Source organism: Ceratotherium simum, unplaced genomic scaffold (genome assembly GCF_057802395.1).
Source record: "Ceratotherium simum simum isolate JZ-2026a unplaced genomic scaffold, ASM5780239v1 HiC_scaffold_43, whole genome shotgun sequence".
Classification (NCBI taxonomy): Eukaryota; Metazoa; Chordata; class Mammalia; order Perissodactyla; family Rhinocerotidae; genus Ceratotherium; species Ceratotherium simum.
In genome coordinates, this window is record NW_028261259.1 from 4,215,293 (window position 1) to 4,233,525 (window position 18,233).

The 18,233-nt window shown below is 41.5% G+C and overlaps 1 protein-coding gene and 1 pseudogene across 16 annotated transcripts in view; one reads left to right on the forward strand and one right to left on the reverse strand.

Moving 5' to 3' along the window:
* The first annotated feature begins 1,439 nt into the window (after nt 1-1,439).
* LOC147911438 (methyl-CpG-binding domain protein 3-like 1) lies at nt 1,440-5,336 on the forward strand (annotated as a pseudogene). The gene is made up of 2 exons (XR_015550934.1): nt 1,440-1,570; nt 3,260-5,336. The product of XR_015550934.1 is annotated as a methyl-CpG-binding domain protein 3-like 1 (transcript).
* A 7,407-nt stretch (nt 5,337-12,743) lies between these two features.
* Nucleotides 12,744-18,233, reverse strand: part of LOC147911439 (ral guanine nucleotide dissociation stimulator-like) — a 321,882-nt gene continuing 316,392 nt past the window's right edge. For 9 of the 15 annotated variants that reach the window (XR_015550913.1, XR_015550918.1, XR_015550916.1 and 6 more), the window contains 6 exons: nt 18,131-18,197; nt 17,710-17,972; nt 17,294-17,361; nt 13,900-14,063; nt 13,740-13,819; nt 12,744-12,802 (listed from right to left, as the gene is read on the reverse strand). Coding sequence is in view for 3 of the 15 variants with exons in the window: in XM_087427968.1 (XP_087284094.1) it covers nt 17,329-17,361; nt 17,710-17,972; nt 18,131-18,197 (363 nt within the window). In the remaining 12 variants the exon portion in view is untranslated. The other 6 variants (XR_015550923.1, XR_015550924.1, XR_015550920.1 and 3 more) reach the window with 6 other exon arrangements.

The window sequence follows — 18,233 nt, forward strand, 5'->3', positions numbered from 1 at the left end:
AGAGGCGCCTGGCATAATTTGGAGGGGAAGAGCTTGGTAGAGAAATTTTCACCAGGATGGAGTCTTTAAGAATGAGTAGGAGGAACCCTGGCAAATAGAGGATGAAGGGTTTTCCTGGCAGAGAGGATTCCATGAGCAAAGGCTCCGGCCAGAAACAACATGCCCTATGGGGCGAATTGAAATGAATTTGGGTTGCATTAAGCTTAATGTTTAACCCGCAGTAGATGGATAAAATGAGACTGAAAGGTCAGCAGGAGCCAGATTGAGTAGAGCCTTAAGTGCCAGGTCCAGAAGGTTGAACTAAACACTGAAGGCCATAGGGAGCCATGGGTGGTACTAGAGCAGTGGTGGCACTAGTGAGGTATTCATTTCAGAAAGATTCTTCTAGTAGTCCACGTAGAACATCCTTTAGACAGAGCATCCAGTGAGCCTGCTGGGGTGTTGGTCCGGGCGAAGGAAGTTAAAACCTGTGCTAGGAAAGGGATGGAGAGAGGGAGTGTATGTGAGGACCAGTGTGCAAGGTGAATGGGTGTTACTGGGAGGGAGGAAGAGCTGAGCAGATATGCTGGTTCTGACTTGGGTGACCACACGGGTGGGTGGTGGTGCCACTGTGAGAGAAGACAACAGATGATAATGAGTGCAGGAATCTGGTGTGGACTCAGGCCAGCTTTCAGAGATGGCCATCGCTCTCCCTCTCATCTTACAGCTTTGGGGCACAACCTGAAGACCCTCACAGTCGACGTCACCATCTCCACCCTCCGGTATTCATCACACATGAGCAACGGCTCAGCCACGTTCAACTCCACTGAGAGGGTCCTGCAGATCCTGGTGAGACCCTGGTCCCAGCAGCTCCTGGAGGGTTAAATCCCACCCAGCCCCTCCCCCAACCCCTGTTCCTGTCTCTGTATTAATTTTCAGGGACTGGGGACATTGGTAGATGTAATTTGAGTGTGTATGTGCAGTAGTTTCTACGCAGGTATTCTATTTTTCAGACAGATAAAATAGTGTGGCTACTCAATGCACCAAGAAAATGAATAACTTATCAAATTTTTTCATGATGTGAAGTCTTCAGAGACTAAACGTCGTGGTTAAGAGCACAAAGTACGGAGCTAACTCCTCTTGTCCAAATTCCAGCTCAATCCCTTACTAGATATTTGTATTGACTGAGTTATTTACCTGATTGGTGCCTCAGTTTCTTCATCACTCAGTTGGTAATAATGATCAGCATACCTACTTTGTAGGTTTATGGAGAGTATTAAAGGAGTTAATGTTTGAAAAATGCTTGGAACACCTAGTGTATTACCAGTGCTGTACCTATATATTAGAAATAAAATTTAGAATTTCTTCTGACACTGCCTGTGAGCCCCAGAGGGTTAGACTGTTGCCTGGATGTATGCAGAATGCACTCCATGACATACGATGAATAAATGATTGAACAACATTGGCAAATGCATTACCAATGTCACCTATGTCACCCTACAGGCATTCCCAAGCCGAACCACAGGCAGACATTCCTGCTGTGTCCTGCATCACATTTCCTGGAGGAATCACTGAGGCTTCTTGGACCCTGGTAACCGTGCCCACTAAAGGTTCTTTTCTGTCAGCAAACCCCAGTCATTGTCCAATTGCTGCAGCTCACAGGGTCTGCACTCTGATCCTTGTCTTCACTCGAGGGAGAAGTGCCCATCCCCAGAGCTGGGCACACGCAAAGGCTGAGCCTTGGAGAAAATGATTCCCTGGCCCTGGGTCAGGTAGAAGAGCACAGGGACAGAGTTGGATTTGAGGAAAATCCTCCAGGTGTTGTCAGAAGGGATGGAGGCAGGGGATGTGTCAGCAAGGACTGGTCTAGTTGGTGGGCCTTAGTGGTTAAATAGTAGGGGGGCTGGGAAATTTCATAGGTTCTAGCATAATACAATCAATATAATGGTCATGAAATCAGAATCAGCTTAATTAAGGCAAAGTTAACACAATGTCAGCTGTTCCCTGACTCTCTAATCCAGTAGTGACTTATAATAAGGGTATTCATGTTCTATCATCTCCTTTTCATTGATTGGCTAGAGTAACTATTCTTTATATAGCCTATTTTTACATAGTAAAGAAAAAGTGAGTTTTAAAACAACTCTCCTTGGAAAAGTCTCCCTAAAATATTGAATTAATAACAGAAGCCACGACAGGAAATTCACCACATATCTTGAGCTTTAGTCTCTGTTTTAGATATTCCTAACTGGTAAATAACCTTGACTTCTGCCTTCTTTCTTGAGATTAGTCCACTTAGGACTAAGTAGGAGTGCAACCTCATGCCATGTGAGAAGTGGTGTCTCTAGGAAGAGGTTTGTTTCATTGTGTCAGTGTGTGTGTATGAGTGTGTGTGTGTGTATGACAGTTTTTGCTGCATCTTGCAGTGTGGACTCCTTTTCTAGGGAAAAAATTTCCCTAACAATTTCCCTAATAAATTCCCTGGAATTTATTTTCACTGGTGGTTTCATCGGCACTGTCCAATAGTAACATTAAGCATTCTATATTATAGAATTTAATTTTTTTCTCAGTAGCCACATTTTAAAAAATGAAAGCAAACAGCTGAAACTAATTTTAATAGGGTATTTTAACACACTATAACTAAGATATCATCAATGTGGGTGCAGTCTATACAAAAGTTAATAATGAGAGAGTTTACATTTTTTTCCTGGGTTTCATAAATCCAGTGTGTACTTCCCACTTACAGCACATTCTCCATTTGTAAGTTGAGTTTTTTCAGACATACATTCTCTGTACTGAGATTTAATGTTCACAGTTGTCAAATAAGAGTCACTAGGAGTGGGGTGGATGATAATTTCACTACTGATTTAAGCTCTAATTGAGCTATGAACACCAACTGGTCAATGGGTTAATCAAATGAATAGTCATATAGTACAGAAGAATACTATGATTTGGGATTTAGAAAAAGACTGGGGAACGTGTGTCTTACAGGGAGCACCAGGGCTTTTATTGTTGAGAGTGACAAGGACGAAAAGAGAACAAAGTCATTCTCATAAGTGTCTAACAACATAGGGGAGAAGAAATGACCTGCCGTAGTCCTGAGTTTTGACCTCGAGCTTTCTGTTCTTGACCCAAATCTCTTTGATGATGTCCCAGGACACAAGTCAGATTAATCCCCACAGGGAGAGAAGGAGGGTAGAAGTACAAGGCATCTGACATAATTGTCATGGGAAAGCAGGCTTCATTTATCACTCTGATCCACATTCACAATTTATTTTTATAGGGTAAGAGGAAAAGATGTATGATGGTCAAATCATCACAGAGGAAGCGACATGATTGTGGAAACCAATCCAACCCAAAGCCTGGTTTGAGCATCACCATCCCTTTGAGGATGTCCAGTTACATATTCAAGAGGCCAGTTACTAGAATCACATCCTATCCTGGCAATGAGGTCAGATGCCATCAATGGGAGCAGCCCCAACAACTCTGCTGGCAGAAGAGACTGCAAGGTCTCCAGGCCTGCAGAGTGCAGGTGAACCATTAAGTCCTTTGGACCTTGCCAAAGCCCTGCTGAATCTTTCACCTAGTTGCACAGGTGTATCCCTGTGAGGAGTGGTCGCAGGTGGTCTGAACTCCAGTCCCATGCCCACCCCTGCCTGGTCTTCAGATTCAGCAGAGACGATCCCAGGAGCTGGTCTGTACATCCCACACCTCCTTTGCAAACAAATTCTGGTGACTCAGGACGATATCAGGAAACAGGAAGAGAAAGTGAAGACGGCAAGAGAGAGACTGGCGGTAGCGCTGATGCAGACAGACTCGCTAGTGAGGCAGGGAGAATGAGGGGCCAAGAAGGACGTCCCGACAAACACGGTGATAAAAGACAAGACGGGGCAGATGACATGGATCTCACACTAAATCAATGCCTCTGCAGGGGTCATTAGGTTTTCTTGCTTTGAGCTCTTGAAACTTTAATATATACCAATACTTTTCTTTTCTTTTCTTTTCTTTGATTCCTTTGCATGACAGAGAAGATACGGACAGTGATGTTTCTGAGGTGGGAGATTGAGTTCCAGGTGAGGAGAGAAAGGAGATCTTTCCTTCCTTTCCTTTCCTGAGTGTTATGTATTTGTATTTTAAGATCAACAGAGAGTTATCACAGTCAGGGGATTCTTAAAGTTTTGCCATCATAGTCACAGAGAAAACATACCTAGTCCAAATAGATTGTCCTTTTTGTGTAATATTGCAATAGATTCCAACATAATATTTCACTAAAGAGCTGTTATATCTGTCTTCTCAAAAAAGACACCTACTTCTGGGTCTCTATTTTTCTGGTATTTGTTGCATGTTGAATCACTAGTGGCATACAATGAAATACTGGATTTTCCTTTTTAGATTTATATGCGTTGGAAATTTGATTCATGAAAATTGATATGCCATTGTGGTATCATGCTGTCAGGAGAACAACTGTTTTCAGCATCACAAGTCTCAAAATAAGCCAGTGTGTTGGGATTTGTCTATTTGTCTCATCAAGTATGTTGCACTATTCCAATCCCCTTTATCATTCCTTACTTTTTTCCCACAAATTTATCAGTTTCTGAGAACAATGTGTTAAACAATAGTAGAGCATCTTAGTATTTATATCTTCCCTAAAAAATGAGTTATTTTTTAGCTAAATCTTCTCTCCTCTATTCTTCCATGTGGTAATCATCTGGAATTTTGGTTCAAATGTGTTTTTAATGTCTTGTTTTAAAACTAATACTAAATTAGACAGACGGTTTTTTCCTTTCCTTGCGATTACTGTTATGTTTTCCTGGGATCACATTTCTTCTTCCTGATGTATATTCTTTACCAGTTCTTTCACTGCAGGCCTGTGGGAGGTCAACTTTGAGTCTGTTTGTAAGTCAGATAACGTCTTTCTTTCTTTGAGACATAGTGCAAATAGGTGTTTAATTTAGCTTTGTAGTAATTTTTTTCCTTCTTTGTCAAGTTATTTAATATTTCTGAGCCTCCACATCTTTACCTTAAAATGGGACTAAAACCCTAAATATTGTGACTGTAACTGAGATAATACACGCAGAGCTTGCCAGTCATGTTGCTTAGGAGAAATTAAATAGTCAATAATGATAACGATTATTAACCATTACAATGATATCATAATAACGCTATATATAATAATGATATATTAATGTATAATAATAATTATACATTAATTTATAATTATAATGTACAGTGTATAATGTATAATATATGCAATGTATAACAATAATATATTAATATTATTAATCATTATAATCCTCAGAGTGTGCATTCTCAGAGAATCACTGCTTAAGATTGAGAATGTGAAGCTCACACACAAAAAGTCTGAGAGAGTGGCATGACCATGACTTTAATTCTCAGCCCTTGGGTATCTTCAGCTGTGGTCGTCTGCACAGTGTGTACAGATAATATAATCTGCACCCACAGACCCACTGCAGAACAATGCAGCCTGCCTCATGCCTGGGATGTTCAGGGCTGCTTGTTGGGGAGCCTCTGCTGTGAGGCTAGTTGGACTCTGTAGAGAGAAAGATGAAAAAAGACTCTTTCTTTTCTCTCAGATTTCTCCCCCCGAGTTTTATTCACTTTTACATCCAGAGCAGATACTCTCTTCCCAGAGCCTTGGTGTTACTCTGGGTTTCAGGCCTCCCAGACACCTAGTCATTTCAGCTCCCAAGGCCCAAGGTGACTGCAGAGTCATGTCTCACACATTCCTCCCATCTTGGCTTGTTTCCCATCATGGAGGACCCATGAGTGGGGAGAGGAGCCATCGAGGGAGATTGATCTGGAAGTCCTGGTGAATCTGAGCTTCAGATAATGAAGCAGAAAAGGGGAACTTGAGACTTCCAGGCCTTCAGTGGGGGAGGAATATGGAGGAACCGAGAGGGGTGTGATGGCTGCACAGAGTCAAGGGGAGGGATGTTCCAAAGTTTCCTAAGAAGGGAAACCTTGCACTGAAGTGGGGATACGATTTTACATGATGGCAATGTCTGTGCTGGTTTCACCAATTCTGGTGTCCCTGAGGGATGAACTGGTGTGACACTATAGGACAGAAGTTGCAGTCACTTTCAAGACTTAAGGAAGGTGAAACATTTCAGCTTAGTCCCCTGTGAGCCAGTCAGGGGCCAAGTCTAGAAAGGCTCGGAGCCTGTGTCTGTCCAATGTCATTTCGTTCTGTTCCAGCCAAGCTCCTCTGGATCCCAGCTGGGAAAAGAGGACTTCAGATCTAGTCAGATCTATTCATCGCAGCTTCCGTAGTTCACCATGAGGCAGGTAATAGCCCAGGCGTCGTCTCTGGAGCTCATAGTCGCCCTCCTTCTTCTGCCAGCAGACAGTGACTTGTGAGGTGAGGAGAGCGCATCAGAATGATCCAGTCAGCTGCCCAGTGTGGGAGACTCCAAGGGAAGGAGATGCCATAGCCACAGAGACCCGATGCCTCCTGTGTCTCCCTCTTCCTTTTGTCCACTTAATTTTCACCCTCAGTCCTTCTTTTCCTTTCCTTTTCCCTCTTTCGGCTCTCTCTCCCTCTCTTTCCCCTACATGCTCTAGCTTAATTGAGGTATTAACGACATACAGTAAACTACATACATTTAAAGTGAACAATTTGATACATTTTGATTATAACTTATTCACCCAACACCACAATCAAGAAAAGGAATGCCTATCCTCCCCAAATTTCCTCGTGCTCATTTTAATTCCTCCTTCCCTGCCATTTGCAAACACATTCTCATTCCCAGGCAGCCAGTGATCCGGTATATGTCCCTATAGATTTTCCTGTATTTTCCAAGGATTTTTATAAATGGGATCATATACTATGTACTCATTTTTTACTGGCTTCTTTCACTCTGCATAATTATTTTGAGATTTATGCTTGTCATTGCATGTACTATGAATTCATTCCTATCCCCAACCCTTCCCTGGCAGCACTGTGCACACACCCGAGTGCTTCCCAGGTTGTAGTGAGAGCCAATAGTACTGCTGCACCCCCAAAACTAGGAATGCACCTTGGTGCAACTCTGGGAGATGTTGGCGGCAGCCCTGGACCCGCAAATGAATGCTTTCCGGGATGGTTGGAAAGCCCACCATGCCACTGCAGTCCCAATGATTGGCCAATGCTCAGAATCCATGAAGAAGTCCCACCCACCAAGCACAGAGGCTGGCATGAGCATAAGAAAAGGCAGCAGCAGATATATGCGCACATGCAAATGCTTTCCCAGATGGCACAAATACCCATAGTAGTGCTGCGGTCTCACAACTGGGTAGGTGCTTCCATGTGGTGGCAGCTCTGAGCCCAGTGTGAATGCTTTCTGGGCGGATGGGAACACCCACTGTACCCACGCAACTTCCAGCATATGCAGTGGGATCACAAACAAAGCTCATGCTTCCCCCACAGCAGTAGCAGGTGGAATCTGCGGCCTGATACTACCACAAATATGCAGGCAAAAGATTAGTTCATCAAACACCATAAGAAACTACACTAACAATTCAGAGCAGAAGGAAATGACAAATCTCCAGATATGAACCTTGAAGTCACAGAAATTTACAAACTAAATGACAGAGAATTCAAAATAACTGTCATTAAAGAAACTCACCAAGTTACAAGAATGTTCAGACAGTTCAATAAACTCAGGAATAAAATTAATGAGGAAAAGGAATACTTAATCAAAGAGACTGAAACTGTTTTAAAAAAAACAAGCAGAAATTCTGGATATGAACATAATTAATGAGATAAAAAAGAATCTAGAATCCTTAAAAAACAGAGCTGATATTATGGATGAAAGAATTAGTGATGTAGAGGATAGAAATATAGAAATGCTTCCAGTGGATGAGGAGAGAGGACTCAGAGTTTTAAAAAATGAAGGAATTCTTGGAGAAATATATGACTCAATTATAAAAACAATCTAAGAATTATATGTATCCCAGAGGGAGAAAAGAGGGAGAAATGAGCAGAGAGCTTGTTCAAAGAAATAATAGCTGAGAACTTCCAAAACCTGGGGAAGAACCAGAATTACAAATACATGAAGCCAACAGAACGCCTAATTACATCAATGCTAAAAGACCTTCTCCAAGACATATAATAGTAAAATTGGCAAAAGACAATGACAAAGAAAAAATATTAAGGGAAGCAAGACAGAAGAAAATAACCTACAAAGGAACACCTATCAGGCTTTCAGCATATTTCTTGGCAGAAATTTTACAGGCAAGGAAAGAATGGAATGATATATTAAAAATACTGAAAGACAAAAACTTTCAGCCAAGAATACTCTATCCAGTGAGACGATCCTTATGATACAATAGAGAAATAAAAGTGTTCCCAGATAAACAAAGGCTGAGAGAGTTCAACGCCACTAGATCTCCCATACAAGCAATGATCAAGAACGTCCTCATACCTGAAACAAAAAGAAGGCAAATGTCTACAAAGCTTTGGGCAAAGAGATAAATAGACAGACAAAATCAGAAAGCTACAGCTCTGCTTCACAACAGGGTAGCAAATACTTAATTATAACTTAAAAGAAGAAGGGAAGGAAAGCATCAGAAGTAACTATAAACACTTCAGCTTAGTCACAAACGCACAACACAAAAATGAATAACTTGTGACAACAATAACTCAGAAGGAGAAGAGGAAAGGGATGGAACCTGCTTAGGCTAATGGAGATAAGAGGCTTTCAGAAGATGGACTATGTCATCTATGAGATCTTCATACAACCTCACAGTAACCAGCAAACAGAAAATCAGAGCAGAGCCATAGATCATAAAAAAAGAGAAAACCTCCACAGAAAACCCCCAAAATTAAATGGTAGTCAGAAACAGAAAGGAAGAGAAACAATGGAAATATAGATTAGGTGGGATTAAGCCCTCATGTATCAATAATCACTCTAAATGTAAATCGATTGAATTCTCCAATCAACAGACATAGAGTGGTGGGGTGGATTAGAAAACAAGACCCAACAATACGCTGCCTCCAGGAAACACATCAGAGCACTAAAAACAAACAGGCTCAGAATGAATGGATGGGAGACAATACTGCAAGAAAATGGCAAATAAAAGAAAGTAGATGTTTCCATACTTATATCAGACAGAGCAGACTTCAAGATAAAAAAGACTATGAGAGACAAAGAGGAGCAGTATATAATGATAAAGCGGACTTTCCACCAAGGGGACATAACACTTATAAAGATATATGCACCTAACACAGCAGCACAACAGAATATAAAGCAACTATCAATAGACCTAAAGGGAGAAATTAACAGCAACACAATAATAGCAGGGAAACTGAACAACCCACTTACATCCATGGATAGATCATGTATAGAAAGGCAACAAGTAAATAGTGGAATTAAATGAAACATATGATCAGATGAACTTAATCGATATAGAGAGAGCATACCCTCCCAAAAAAGGTGGATACATATTCTTCTTAAGTGCACATGGAACCTTTTCAAAGATATACCATATGTTGTGAAACAAGGCAAGCCTGAATAAATTTAAGATTGAAATCATATCAAGCTTCTTTTCTGACCACAATGCTATGACACCATAAATCAACTACAAGACAAAAGATGGGGAAGTTACAAATATGTGGAGACTAAAGAACACCCGACTGAAGAAACATTGGATCAATGAACAAACCAAAGGAGAAATCAGAAATTACCTGAAGACAAATGAAAATGAAAAGACAACAAAACAACTCTTATGGGATGCAGCAAAAGCAGTTCTAAGAAGGAAATTCATAGCAATACAAGCGCACCTCAACAAACAAGAAAAATACCAAATAAGTAACCTTAAACTACACCTAATAGAACCAGAAAATGAAGAACAAATGAAACCCAAAGTCAGCAGAATGAGGGAAATAATAACAATTAGAGCAGAAATAAATGAAATAGAGACTAAAAAAACAGTAGAAAGGATCAATGAAACAAAGAACTGGTTCTTTCTGAAGATTGAAACAAAACTGACAGACCCTTAGCCAGACTCACTAAGAAAAAATGAGAGAAGCCTCAAAGACATAAAATTGGAAATGAAAGAGGAGAAATTGCAACAGATACCACAGAAATCCAAAGGACAATAAGAGAATACACTGAACAACTTACATGCCACCAAATTGGATAACCTAAAAGAAATAGATAAATTATTAGATTCATACAACCTCCCAAAACTGATTCAAGAAGAAATAGAGAAAATGAACAGACCAATCACAAGTAAAGAGATCAAAATGGTCATCAGAAACCTCCCAAAAAACAAAAGTCCAGGACCAGATGTCTTCTCTGGAGAATTCTACCAAATATTCAAACAAGATTTAATACCTATGCTTCTCAAACTATTCCAAACAGTTGAAGAAGATGGAACACTTCTTAATTCGTTCTATGAGGCCAACATCACCCTGACAGCAAAAGCAGGCTAGGACAGCACAAAGAAGGAATAGTACAGGCCAATATCACTGATGAACACAGATGCAAAAATCCTCAACTAAATATCAGCAAATGGAACACAGCAATATATTAAAAGGATCATATACCATGATCAAGTGGAATTTATACCAGGGATGCAGGGATGGTTCAACATCCGCAAATCAATCAATGTGATACACCACATTAACAAAATGAGGAATAAAAATCACATGATCCTCTCCACAGATGCAGAGAAAGGATTTGACAAGATCCAACATGCATTTATGATAAAAACTCTCAATAAAATGGGTATAGAAGGAAAGTACCTCAACACAATAAAGGCCATACATCACAAACCCACAGCCAACATCATACTTAATGGCAAAAAAATTAAAGCCATTCCTCTGAGAACAGGAAGAAGACAAATATGTCCATTCTCGCCACTCGCATTCAACATAGTACTGGAGGTTTTGACCAGAGAAATTAGGCTGGAATAAGAAATAAAATGAATCCAATTGGAAAAGAAGAAATGAAATTCTTACTGTTTGCAAATGACATGATTGTAAATATAGAAAACCCTAAATAATCCATCAGAAAAATACTAGAAATAATCAACAACTACAGCAAAGTTGCAGCGTACAAAATCAACTTACAAAAAGCAGTTGCATTTCTATACTCTAATAATGAACTAACAGAAAGAGAACTCAAGAATACAATCCCATTTACAATTGCAACCAAAAGAAAAAAGTGTCTAGGGATAAATTTAACCGAAGAGGTTAAAGACCTATACAATGAAAACTATAAGACATTATTGAAAGAAATCTATGATGACCTGAAGTATTGGGAAGATATTCCATGCACATGGATTGGAAGAATAAACACAGTTAAAATTTCCATATTACCTAAAGTAATCTACAGATTCAAAGCAATCCCAATCAGAATCCCAATGACATTCTTCATAGAAACAGAACACAGAATCCTAAAATATATACGGAATAACAAAAGACCTCAAATAGCCAAAGAAATCCTGAGAAGACAGAACAAAGCTGGAGGCATCACAATCCTAACTTGAAAATATATTACATAGCTAAAGTAATAAAAATGGCACGGTACTGGCACAAAAACAGACTCATAGATCAATGGAACAGAACTGAAAGCCCAGAAAGAAAACCACACATCTGTGGTCAGTTAATCTCTGACAAGGGAGCCAAGATCATACAATGGAGAAAGGAAAGTCTCTTCAATAAATGCTGTTGGGAAAACTGGACAGCCACATGCAAATGAGTGAAAGTAGATCATTATCTTCCACCATACACAAAAATTAACTCGAAATGGATAAAAGACTTGACTCTAACACTTGAAATCATAAAACTCCTAGAAGAAAATATATGGAGTACAGTCTTTGACATCGGTCTTAGCTGCTCCCTTCCCAATACCATGTCTACTCAGGCAAGGGAAAGAAAAGAAAAAATATACAAATGGGACTACATGAGACTAAAAGGCTTCTGCAAGGCAAAGGAAACGATGAACACAACGAAAAGACAGGGCCAGCCCCATGGCTTAGTGGTTAAGTGCGCGAGCTCCGCTACTGATGGCCCAGGTTCGGATCCCAGACGCGCACAGACGCACCACATGTCCGGCCATGCTGAGGCCGCGTCCCACATACAGCAACTAGAAGGATGTGCAACTATGACATACAACTATCAACTGGGACTTTGGGGAAAAAAAAAAGGAGGAGGATTAGCAATAGATGTTAGCTCAGAGCCGGTCTTCCTCAGAAAAAAAGAGGAGGATTAGCACGGATGTTAGCTCAGAGCTGATCTTCCTCCAAAAAAAAAAAAAAAACAACGAAAAGACATCCCACGATCTGGGAGAAAATATTTGCAAATCATATATCTGACAAGGGGTTAATCTCCAAAATATATAAACAACTCATACACACAACAACAACAAAAAAGATAATCCAATCTAAAAATGGGCAGAGGATATGAACAGACATTTTTCCAAAGAAGATATACAGAAGCCCAACAGGCACATGAAAAGATGTATAACATCACTAATTATTAGGAATATTCAAATCAAAACTACAATGAGAGATCACCTTACACCTGTCAGAATGGCTATAACTCCCAAGACAAAAAATAACAACTGTTGGAGAGGATAAGGAGAAGAGAGCACCCTCACACACTGCTGGTGGGAATGCAAACTGGTGCAGCCACCAGTGAAAACAGTATGGAAATTTCTCAAAAAATTAAAAATAGAAATACCATACCTTCCAACTATCCCACTACTGGGTATTTATCCAAAGAATTTGAAATCAACAATTCAAAGAGATTTACACACCCCTGTGTTCACTGCGGCATTATTCACAATAGCCAAGACATGGAAGCACCCCAAGTGCCCTGCTACAGATGAATGGATAAAGAAGATATGGTATGTATTATATACAATGGAATACTACTCAGCCAGAAAATAAGACAAGATCATCCTGTTTGCAACAACCTGGATGGACCTTAGGGTATGATGTTAAATGAAATAAGCCAGACAAATAAATATGCATGATTTCACTCACATGTAGAAGATAAACATACACAGGGATAAAGAGAAAAGATTAGTGCTTGCCAGAGTGGAAGGGGGCTGGGTGTTGAGTGAAAAAGTTAAAGGGGCACATGTGCATGGTATGGATAAAAGTCAGACTACTGGTGGTAAGCACGATGCAGTCTATACAGAAATTCACAAATAATAATGAACACCCAAAATTACACAATGTTAAAACCCTTTATAATTTCAATAAAATAATTAAAAAAGAAAAAAAATAATTCATTCCTTTTTATGGTTGAATAGTATTCCACTGTGGGGATATACCACACTTTGTGTATCTGTTCACCAGTAGATGGACATTTGGGTTGTTTTCCGTTTTTGTCTACTATAAATAGGTTGTTATCAACATGTGTGTACAAGTCTGTGTATAGACATATGTGTTTATTTCCCTTAGATGGATTCTTAGGAGAGGAATGGCTGGGTAGGCTTATGTAATTATTACAGATGCATCCAAGCTATTTTTCACCAGCACTGATGAGAGTTTCAGTGACTTGACATCTTCAACAACACTTGCTATAGTCAGTTTTTTTAATTTTAGCCATTCTCAAGTGTGGTGGAATCTCATGATGACTGTCACTTACATTTCCCAAATGACTCATGTTGTGAAGGAGAAGGCAAGCCACACACAGACTGGGAGAAAACATCCACAAAACATATCCCTAGAAAAGGATGTGTATTTATAATATATAAAGAGCTCTTACAACACAATAGTAAGAAGAGAAGCAACATGTAATGGCTTACCAGGAGACAGCAGATCAGGCCTGTGATGAGCACCAGGAGTCCCGCCAAGCAGATGAGGATGAGGGCCCAGAACGGGAGGTCTGGGGAGACAAATGGTGGGGTGAGCCACGTCTTGTCATGGCCCCAGGGTTCCTGGTGACCCCACTGTGCCTCAACCCACCTTGACAAGGGTTGGCCAACATTCTCCATCATCCAAGACACTGTGCTCATGGTTCTCTTCGATGAGACACAGCATCAAGATACTCGTCCCCTACCATGGGCTGGGGCTTCCTGCAGGTTTACCAGGCTTCTCAGTCAAGGTGTCATCTCTATTGGGAGAATATTCTGGAAGTGAATGAAATGGAGAATGCATGTGAGTGTGTTTCACTCTTTTTAATAAAACTTTTTAGACACAGAAAAATAAAGGGAACAGTCTCATAAACATCCATCATCTAGATTTAACAATGTATATTCCATCCAATTAAAACAATATTTCATCAATGTATAAATTATTAACACTTGCCACCCTTGATTCATCCCATGTTTTCAATGAAATATTAAAGTCAAGTAGACATCATCATGTTTCACCCCATTTTAGTTTCCATCTCTAAAAAGTGAGCACACTTTGCTACAAAATCCAAGACCATTATCACAGAACAAAAGTTTAATAAATTAAACCAAATTCATACCTCTGGGCACAGAGGACTGAATTTGGGCTGGACTTTCTTATGATAGTCGGGGGGAGAATGGGTCATCACAGTTGGCAAGCCTATGGGATCTCTCTAAATTTGTAAAATCCCACTCAAATGTGTTCTTCCATGCCTGGAAACACATCATCCCCTTCTCCTTTATCTATTTGCTTAATATTCATTTTCTAGGATTAATCTACAATGTAATATCCTGCAGGAAGTCTTCTCTGATTACCGCCTCCAAGTATGAGTTTGTTCACATCAAATAATTGATAAGTTTCAATTCTCTCTTTCTGTTACTGCCAGCTACAACATAAACTCCAGGAGGGGAGGACACACAACACCCAGTGGGCATGGGGGGAGGGGTGCAGGTCCCCCTACTTGTACCTCTATCCAGACAAACTCTTAGAGGTGTGCTGTCTGATATGGAGCAGCAACAAGTCTCTTTTTGAATTAAAATTAATTTTAGTTAAATAAAATAAAAAAATCTAGTACCTCAGTAACATTAAAAATCAGTAACAATAAAGACCAGTCACAATACCATCCTTCGAGTACTCAACAGCCACATGCGGCTATGCACTGGAGAGCACAGATATAGAACATTCCACCACTGCAGAAAGTTCTAGCACATTGATGCTCATCTAGAGTGGGACTTGGCAAACTATAGCCTGTGGATCAGAAACCACATGACCCCCAAACCTGTAAGTCTGCTTCACACACAGCTGGAGGCCCTCACTGACCATCTGGCCCAGTGGCTTTCAGTGCAGAGATAAGGAAACAAAAGTCCAGAGAGGGGAGGTGACTAGCTTGAGGTCACAGAGCTGTCTAGGAGAAGGTGACGGCCTCTTATATTACACTGGTGTCCTTTTCTCTCTCTCAATGGTGGGTAAAGACTGGGGGACTATGCCACCTCCTGCCAGCCTGAGAAAGTTCAATGCTCTCTCAGCCCCAGGCATCCAGAGTCCCCAGAAAGGCCTCACTTCCTTTCCCAATGACCAGGGAGCCTTACCATCTCCAAGGACACTCTTCCTGTCCAGGGTCAAGTTCTGCAGCTGGGTGCATTCTGGGTCAGCTGCAGGAATTCCTCATAGATGGTAACTCTGTCCAGTCTCTGTGCCAAGGTGGCAAGGTACACAGGGAGTCCACTCCAGTGTGGTTACTGTGGGGGACAGACCTGGAAGGGCACAAGGGATGAACAAGGGTGTCTAGAATTCTACCCTGATTCTAGATTCCCTGTTTCTGGGTCCTGTCCAAGATAACTTTCTGCAATAATGTAAACATTTGTCTGCACTACCAAATACACTCATTATTAGCCCCATGTTGTTATCAAGCACTTAAAATGTGGCTAGTGTGTGTGAGTGAGGAACTGAATTTCTCATGTAATTTCATTTTAAGTAATTAATTTATAAATAAATAACCACAGGGAGAACATTTTTGAAACATTTGAGAAAGGACTTCTGCAAATGCATAAAAACAATGAGAACACTGGTAAAAATGGTCAAAATCAACTTTTCAGAAGTCTAGAAATTAATCAACGGCTTGTAAGAATCTGAGGAGGGTTTAGTGAAGAAACATGGTGGAATCTTGATAACGGGAGCAAACTTCGTGGCATTATAACTTGCACTATTCCCATCTTGCTCTCACAATGTCCTCCATAACTTTGAAAACCATCAGTCTCAGAACCATGGTAGCTGAGACAACCAGCAGCCAAGCAGCCATAATGGGTTTGGAGCTCTGAAAAGACCCATCCCCATCGAACTGTCACTAGCTGACCTGTCTGGCAGGTTTCCGAAAATGCCTCATGTTCAGGGCTTGATGTTACTTGAATCAGAGCTTGCCCAGGGAGGAAAGTCTGTCCCCAGGACACTGCTAAAAATATTCAGGGCTAATTGTTTTCTATTGTAGTTGCCTGAGGGAGTGACACCAGCTGAGACAGGCAAGAGGTGAGCCAAAAACTTAGAAGAAAAATTGGGGGAATGAGATGTCCACAGGGGGCTTTGAAAAGCTCCAGTGTATTTGCGGGCATCTAGAAGGCCACAAGGGCTCAGGGCTGTGGCACGCCCAGGAAAGACTTGAGAACATCTTAATCTCTCACCTCTAGTTGAAGGGTTGGCTTAATATCTGAAAACTTGACTATGTATTACACAATATTAATAGAATGAGGGCCAATACCACGCAATCTCGACCACATATACAGAAAAGAATTTCACAAAATACAACGCCCTTCATGTCTAAAAAAGAAAACACTCAACAAATTAGGAATAGAAAAAACCTTTCTCAACCTATAAACAGCATCGATGAAAAACCCACGGCTAACACCATATTCAATGGTGAAAGACTGAAAATTTCCCCCTAAGACCAGGGACAAGACAATGATGTCTTCCCATATCTCGTATGTTAATCACAGGTACTAGAGGTTCTAATGAGGGCAATTAGGCAAGAAAAAGGAATAAAAGAAACCCAGATTGGAAGGGAAGAGGTCAAACTATTTGTTTTGCAGATGAGAAGATATTGTATATAGAAAAACCTGAAAAATACACTCCTCCCCACACATAATATATGACTCGTATCCTAATAGTTGTATAAAAAATTTAAATTGCCCCATGTGGTTAGTGGCTCCACTATTGGAGAGCACAGTTAGACTGTTGATATTTGTTGAAAGTCTCCAGAAGAGGAGGAGGAGGAGGATGCTGGAGGTTGGTGGCACCAAATATTAATGCTTTTCTCATCCCCCAAAAACCTATGGAAGGAGACGTTAGGATTAGCTGACAGGGATGGGGGGCAGAATGGGCACGATGTAAGTGACTTCCAGATCAATGATGTGTCACGGGAGCTCAGAGTCATCAGCCACCAGCTCAGCCAATGCTTCCAATCTCCTCAACCTACATCAAGTTGGTGACCAGGCAGGAGTGAAATATGTCTCAAAGCTGGCTGCCTCTGTAGAGCTTGGTGACCTAGAACAAACGCGAGGGAGAGTGGGTGAGGTGAAGGTCTCCTGGGGATGCAGGGGGCCACTGGAGCCAGTGAAAGATCACAGACCTTGGGGCAAGGGAGACCTGACTTCAAATCCTGGCTCTGTCCCTAACTCACTATGTGACCTTAGGCACAATACTCCCATTTCTGAGCTTCAGTTTACCCATGTGAGAAATGGGGAAGGCAGCTAGGACATCACCCCTGGACACTGAGAGAACTCAGACATGCAGGGAAAGTGAAGGGTTGAAACAATCACGTAACAGATGTAAGTCAGATGGAGGAATGACGGTGCCCTCAGGGCAAGGAGAGACGGGAGTGGGAGACCCCACCTGGTCCTGGGTGTCTCTCAGCAGGGCGGAGTACTCCGAGGATGTGGGCTCCGAGATGCTGAGGTTCCAGCTGATGATGCGGAAATGTAGCTGGTGCTCTCTCTTGATGGATAAACTCTGGGCTGCAGAGCCTGGAGCCACCGAGAGGAAGAGCAGACAGGTGGAGACTCTCAGCTCCCAGCACAGAGGCATGGTGGCCCACGGGGTCAGGGTGGTGGGTGCAGACAGCGTCCACACAGGTGGCTGCCCCATCCTTCTCAGGCCTGGGGAGAGAGGGATGTGGGGACTCTAGAGAGAGGTCCTGAAACCTCTGGGGGTGGGGGCCAGAACAGGAAGGAGGAAATGGGAGGACAGTGGGGAGACAGAGAGGGGTGGTCACAAAAGTGGTCATTAGGGGCAAATGCTCAGGGGAGGGTCTCACCTGAGGGAGACCAGTCTGCAACTCGAGTAGAAGGGGCCCAGGCTGCTCTTCTTGAACAATGATCCAGCTGGGGAGGAAGGAGGAGGAGGAGGAGCAGGAGGGA